General features: G+C 39.0%; 1 protein-coding gene and 1 long non-coding RNA gene across 4 annotated transcripts in view; one reads left to right on the forward strand and one right to left on the reverse strand.

Moving 5' to 3' along the window:
* LOC115173658 (teashirt homolog 1) overlaps positions 1-3,514 on the reverse strand; it is a 30,850-nt gene extending 27,336 nt beyond the window's left edge. For 2 of the 3 annotated variants that reach the window (XM_029731964.1, XM_029731962.1), the window contains exon 1: positions 1,117-2,608. In XM_029731964.1, coding sequence (XP_029587824.1) covers positions 1,117-1,156 — 40 coding nt within the window. In that variant the 5' untranslated portion in view covers positions 1,157-2,608. Of the gene's footprint in view, positions 1-1,116; positions 2,609-3,416 lie in introns of those variants that run through there. The other variant, XM_029731963.1, reaches the window with a different exon arrangement.
* On the forward strand, positions 2,581-6,873 carry LOC115173659 (uncharacterized). The gene is made up of 2 exons (XR_003871642.1): positions 2,581-3,250; positions 6,349-6,873. It is a non-coding gene; the product is annotated as an uncharacterized LOC115173659 (long non-coding RNA).
* The last annotated feature ends 804 nt before the right edge of the window (positions 6,874-7,677 follow it).

A 7,677-nucleotide genomic window follows, 5' to 3' on the forward strand; every position in this document is an offset into this window, starting at 1 on the left:
TCAAAGGCAGAATTCTCATTAGGTGATTGGTGGAAATCCTTGTCAGTCATTCCATGTTATAAGAGACAAAGAAAAACGTCTCCAAAGTGACAGGCTCAACTCTGGTCATCTTTCATGATACTTCATGAAAACTCCTATGTGTGTCAAATACATTTTTGTGCACCTCCCCAAAAATAGAAGGAAAAAAAAAAACGCACTATCAAAGCGAAAAAGAAAAAAAGTGTGGATACTGCATAGTCTTTATCCTAGAATAGAATCTAGGCTACTCTGAAAAAAGCAATTTCTATTGTGGGTTGAATATAGCATTGCATTGGTACAGAGTAGCCTAGTAAGTCTGGGGGAAAGTTAAAGTTGCTTCTTTGAGGAGGATATTGTCAACGTACTGTAGGTACTCTTAAGAGTATTTGAGTGTTACTTTCTGATCTTGACACGCCCCAGCACCCCCCCTCCGCCTCATCCCTTGTCCCTCCCCCTTGGTCATTAATCGCAAAGTATTTACCCCTGCTTGGGAACTTTTCTTTCAATTTGTCTTTTCTCCTGCTTCTCGACAGGGGGAAAAAGTTGTCCATTGAGTGGCTCAAGCTGTCAAGCGCATGCGTGTTTCCACAGTGAATGATTTACTGACGCTTAACAGGAATGAATAGATCAAAGGTAGTCGCATGACAGGCGATCAATCAGGCATCAAATCAAGGATGGCAATCCCCGAGTGTAACGCAGACTTAAAATACGCGCAAGCGACTAGTTTTTCATGGGTACTTAAAGCCGAAGATATTCTACTAGATCAAACACACGTCCAATTGCATTAGGTGTATTATATGTGTATAAAACTTCAATAGGCCTATGGGTTTTGACAACTTATATGTGAATATGAACCTGTGACAAAAAAAAATGGAAAGTATTTGAATTAGGCCTATATACTTTTCTGGACCAAAACATATATATTTTTTAATGTTTATCTCCTTTTGATTGTAGCTAAATATGTATAACATAGTAGGCTATATTTATGTTTCGAATGTGTGTCTACTTAAGGCTATTTGAAATAAGGATGGGAAAATGAGTACTTGAGAGGATTTTATGGGAGGGAATTGGGGAAATAGACTTGAGAGTTGGGCTTACCTACGGACCGCCTTGGCGCTTGCTGCTTTCTCCTCGGCATGCTGCTGGTAGACTTTCCGCTTGACTTTCATGCAGAGACCAAAATAAAAGACGACCCAAGAGGAAACCAGTGCGACGAAACCAAATAAAATAACGTCGTTTTGTCCTTCTCTTCAATAGAATAGGAATAGAAATGTAGATTCCCGTTCTTTGACTGACGAAGGAAGTCTAAGCGTCAGTGAAAGTATTATTATTATTTTTTGAAACCATCTTTCAGCGATTGTTTGTCAAATGTGAAGAAACAAATAGCCTATCTGTAAACAAAATGACGTTTGTCTGGAAATGTTGAGTTGAAAACAGTTTTTTATAAGACCTCTGTTTTAGGTTTCAGTCTAGCAGTGGAGAACATGGACAGCCGCCAAAGCTTCTTCAGTCCGCGGAGCTTCCATTACAACAACAAAAAAGGATTCCACCCCTGGAACGACACTTTATAACAGATTTTCGTGTTGAAAGTAAAAGTCTTTCAATGTATCAAACTTCCACCGCGATGGATAACGTTCCAAACTGTATTTCCGCACAGGTGCTGTTCCGTTGTTCAATCTCTGCAAGTAGACACAAAATGGGGATAGAAGGAGATTGGCATTAGAGGGTTGTGTCAATCAGTCCGCGTCAGTCATATCACCACGGCATTACTGATCAAATACCGCCAATAGGCTACTCTCCGTCTCCTCGCGCAAACTAAACACCCACAGCTAGGCTCGGATAGCCTATTCCGACGAAGCTCACAAAAAAGAATGCCCTTTCGGCTTTCATGTGGACAGTTGATGTATTACTGCTCCGAAGACTTTTCATAAACAAACGAAACGCCAACAGCTACTCCATGAAACGATACGAATGTGGATTTATTGCTTATTTTTTAAAACTCCGCATAGTGAAGCTGGAGCCTCGTCTCCGCAGTGAGAGATATGATGCGGGGACGCGCGACTGATCAGACAGGCTCCACTGATAGACAGACACATCGAGTTGCCTTTCCTGCCTCTCTGTTACTCCACCCCTCTGGAAGCGTCACTCTGACAGTCAGGGCCCACCTGTCAATCTTTTTAATTGTTCTGTTGTTTTCTCTCTATTCTTTTCTATAACAGGATTATAAAACACCCCATGTCCAATGCAATGCTCTGGAAAAAAAATCTTCTCCACGTCCATGCATTATGATAGTAAATTCGTTTTGAGCGTATGAGACTACACGTACTGCATGTCTTATGCTACTGTCCTCATGTTACATGGACTGCAAAATAGGGAGAAATGATCATCACAAAAACACAGAAAAGAACACTGACAGGGTATTCTGTATCTGTTCTGATATTCAATTCTCTTCTGAAATGCATTCTTTCATTAACTTTTTAGACCATATGTTAGCTTGCAAAACTTCTCTATCTTGAAAACAAATATCTATACAGGCAGCAGTTGGGAGTTTTTTTTTGTACCTCTTCATTGACACCTCTAAAAAGGGGGCATTGGAAGTTGCAGATTGATTCGTTACACCTTGCTAGGAAGTGACTACTCTGCATGGGAAGGGGAGGGGCGCCGAGTGCACAAATCCACTGTGACTGAAACAGTGCACTGCTCTCCATCCCTGCGCATTTATTTTAAATCCATTTCATTCACTATGTTATTAACATGTCAATACAACAACTTATTCTGCCCGACTGCATTGAGGCAGAGTAGCTGTTTGGTCAATAACTCAAATAGCCAAGCTGTTGAATGTATTCTAAACCTAGGACATCAAGAGAACCCCAATTGACCGTGAAGTTGAGTTTTTCTTCTATTTTTTTTTTAATGAGATGCTCGTTTATTTTGGCTACTCTGTGGGTGCATGTGTTACCTAAAAGCACGTTTGATGGTGCTAAGTAGGCTAGCTTATAACTTCGGTAGCATTGAAGCTGTGTTACGTTGCTCAGCGGTAGATACGTACCGTTCCACCCACCACCCCATGCATCAGATATTTTGGAGATTTTCCATCACCACCATGGCTGCCGCTTCTTGCTAATGCACCAACTCAATCCACATTCTCGGGCGCACGACTGCATTTTTGCTAGACGGATTAATTTCCCAACGCCCAGGCGGCCGGCAGACGAACCTTGTTTAACTGACCCTGGTGAGTTCTCGGAATTTGCACCATATGTTAAGCTCTCTATCTGTTCATGCCACTCCGCACTTCATTTTTTAAAAAATGTTAAGATATTTTTCTCAAGTCGAAAGGTAACAGATGATGAACCAATAAGACTATCGTTAGGATTTTACCCACTCAAATAAATCCTTACCTCTCAGTGCGCGCGACATACTTGAGACATTGCCAGCATGCTATCAAATTTATCATCTATGCAGAATGGTTGTCGGAGGGGGCTAATAATGTGGCAATATTTCCAAGTACCGCCCCAACATCTGTCTATCTATCCATTCCTCCATCTACCTCGGCATGCCTGTCGCGATTGATGTTTCTTACGTCACTAATCTTCAATCAGAAAGTGCATCGTGGAAGTAGAGCTTGCAAGGACAGGCGAGGGTTTTATGCGCTTTATGGACAGAGCGCTGTGTTCTAGGAGCTTTTTCATAGGGAATAGGCCTACTGAGTTGTTAAAGGTTACAAGACTTCTCTAGCTGCGTTTACAATTGTAAGTGTTCAGTTTGAACATTGGAATTGAATTGGTCTTGAAAGGTTTTGTCTCATGTAATTTCATATTCTTAAGCTACATTATTTTACACATATATTGCTATTATTATTAATATTGTTGATATTATTATTAGTGTCGTTATTATTATTATTATTACAGTTAATTTAACATAGGATACCAATGAGATTTGTTAGACTAAGACTTATAACAAAACCAGAAAAACGTTTTGGTGAACTTTGTCAAAAACAATGAATATATGTTTTGTGCTCCATAATACAGATTGATACCTTATTGAATTCTATACATTTGATCCAATGTTGAACTTTGAGACCTTTTATCATGCCTTAGTTGTGCGCCCTTGTGCATCTTGTTTGGTCTTGTTGATTTGATCATTTCTTTCTATAAGCCATTGCTGGAATCTTTGGTGTAATGTAGGTATAGACCAGTTAACAGAATTCAGAAATTAGGCTATTAGAAATATTACAAACTATTCATCCAAAACTGTGTAGAATGGAGTGTATTGCATTTATTGTAGGTCCTATGTCATTGCCTGTTATTCACTATTCACTATAATGATTACAGAAAACCACAAGAAAATATTTTTCTCAAGGCAAACACCTGCTCAGGAGAACTTTACGACTACTTCATAAAGGTTCATAGTGAACGAAAACACTTCTGGACCATGCTTTCCAGCCCCGGCCTCAATAAGGATGCAGTTAAACTTTAACTCAAAGGGATTGTCATTTGACATTCCTGATTTAACTTGCACACAATATTCCTGCTAAAGAATTTGTTTAATTCAGAGTTCATCGTGTTTTTGTCATCTAAAAAGCCCTGAGTGTAAAACATTTTCACTATGCATTGTGTTGTATTTACAATAAGATGTCATGGGGGAAATAATTAGGTGATCCTCATGTCTGTTTTTAACCTTTTGTATTTGCTAAATGAATAATTTTAGAGAAAATGAACACTTTCATAATATGCATGGTATTGAAAATGTGGTAAAATGGTTATGCGATAATGATCATATGGACTGAAATCTGACTTTGAGGGTATATTGTAGGCCTACATTTGTTTCTTATGGAATCTAGATACACATATTATGTGTTATGTGATATTATCCTGATTTTTACATACCAAACATTGTGCTGTTTGCTTTCTTGTCAGCCCAAAGGAAGGCAGTCTCATGCAACTCACACATACACACATGCATGCACATGCCTTCACATTGCAGACGGATTCAGGCTTGCAAACACATACACTGGCCTGCAAACACACACCTACGCACACAAACATACACACACACACACACACACACACACACACACACACACACACACACACACACACACACGCACACACAAACTCACACACGTGGTGTTATCAGTGTGTTGTGGCCCCATAAACTTACATTGTAACTATAATTGTTGCTGAATGTCCCTGATGACTCAACGCAAGCCCTATCACATAGGGTTAAACTGAAAAACAAGATGGTGGTTTCTCTGTACGTCCCCCATGCACATGCATAACCTCTCGTAATGTGTAAGTCAATGTTAACAGCAGAGTATTTTCTGTAGTGTCCACCACTATTCACAATTTGCTGGTCTTTTATGTATTTGAGAAAGGAAGAAACAGAGGTAAGGACACATTACTCCTAACACATTATAGTTTATTGCCAGTGTGAATGTAATTACATATTGGGTATACCTTATTTTAGGTATTTAAGATTCTTACAAAGAAGATTCCACAATACCATAGTGCCAAGGCCATGAAATCTACAGGACACAAAAAAGCAGAATTTGAAGCCAGCATTTGTATTAACTTTGAATAGAACTAAAAGCAGCCATCCTGATCATGCTTTACACCACACAATTTATGCTATCGTGAACATTGGAAAGTAACTGCATTTTTTTTTAAAGAACAGTGTGATTATAAGAGAGACATGGCTGAATGCAGAGTCGGACGGCACCATGGTATGGCTACCATTGTCAGTAACAACACAGAGCGTAAATCGGGAGGCCAGACCATAACTCACTGGGCATTGGATCCACTTCCACACTCCCTGGAATTTTCTGGGAATTGTGCTGCAGTTCCCTGGAAGTGGGTGTCTGAGGAAAAGTATGGCATATCCAGTGACAAGATTGAAGGGAAAATTGGGAGATTTTTTTTTTGATTTGTAGTTCCAGGTGCTAGTGCATTTTAAATGTTTTTTTCTTTTTTCTCTCTCTCTCTCCTTCCTTACAGCCAGTCATAATGAATCAGTGCATTATGGTCCAAAAAGCTTCCAAGCTACCCAATCCTAGGACGCCATCACACATGTCCACACACATGTATGTCAAGATCTTACACATTCGCAAACAATAACATGGCATAGTCCCATTTCCCCCCCCTCTGCGCATATAAAGTACCTTTTAATACTGGCACAATGACAACACGATGACGAGTCACCCTCGTTTTGTGTCACCGTCATCTCCCTTTTTACCTACGATGAAAAACACTCCCCTCAGTACATGTGAACACGTTCGTGTAGTTGGCATGTACTGTATATTTGCACACATTATGTTCTTCTTTCTATTTTCAGATTGGTTGACGTGAACACGCACGGATTGTATGGATGGTGTACAGTGATACCAGTGAGAATGGACCTACTATTTCACCCCTGCTTCTAAATACTACATTGGCTGAAGGCCCAGTGCTAGAAGGTGAGGGAACATTCCAAAAGTAGTGTACTGTTTACTTATACAAACAACCTCATCCCAAACATTTATGTGATATGCAGTATACACAAAATGTACCTGTACATTTTTACCCTTTTATTGATGAAGTAAGGATAAGATATTTAGCTAGAGATAGATTACTCTCTACCCAAACTTTACTGCCCCTTAATATAAGCTGGAAATGGGTAAGATGGCAACAATGGAATATCCAAAAACTAAAAGTAATGAAAGTTAGAACTTACTTTTATAGGCCAACAATTGGAGAAAATATGTTACATACATTAGCCAATGTATTTGTTTTGTCACTGATTGACACTTGATTAACGCATTTAGTTTTTCCATTGTATCTTCCAATATAATAATTATTAAATGTAAAGTTTGGATACAAAGTGCTATGCCTACATGCATTTTTTATTAAGTACTACATTTTTATCAAAGCTTCAGATAAAATGTTTGAGTGTGATGCCTCTTTTGACCTGCTATCACACAACCTCACCAGTCACACTAAGAAATACTTAATCAGACAAATACAGTTGAATGTAAACATGCTGTTGGCACAATAAAGAGAAAGACTTGCCTGGTTATATGTGTAGCATTATCACTATTACTATCACCATTATCATTGTTTGAGGCATCACCTCAAGCAAACAGAGACCCTCCAGCCATAACACACCAATGCAAGGGTAACTGATAGAATTACGTGAATCAAGTTTTTTTTAGTGTGGGGGATGAATTCCATGTCGCTTCAACTCCATAATATAATTGGACATGCCATGAGAATGTGATGACGTTGCAACGTTGCTCATAACGTTGCAATGTACTGTAACTTGTCCTAATTACAGCCTGACTCATTGGTTAGAGTACTATTGGTCCATAGCTATACTCTCGATTCACCATTGAGACCATTGTTACATTGATTACTTACTGACTCAATCAGTAATCAAATGGTATAAGTACTATTTACAATTGAAGTACTATTAACTACGTATAATGCTATGGTGAAATGACTTTGTGCCTGAGGAAGAACTGTAAGCTTGTCAGCTCAAGATTGCAGTTCTTCCACGGGCACAAAGTCTTTTCCCCATAACATACTTCTACTAAACTTCTAATAAAATATAGCCATTCACTTATTAAGTTTCTTTTTGCTCTCATTGTCATTCAAGTAACAAGACACTTCTAATCGGAGAGATTTG

Source organism: Salmo trutta, chromosome 34, assembly GCF_901001165.1.
Source record: "Salmo trutta chromosome 34, fSalTru1.1, whole genome shotgun sequence".
Classification (NCBI taxonomy): Eukaryota; Metazoa; Chordata; class Actinopteri; order Salmoniformes; family Salmonidae; genus Salmo; species Salmo trutta.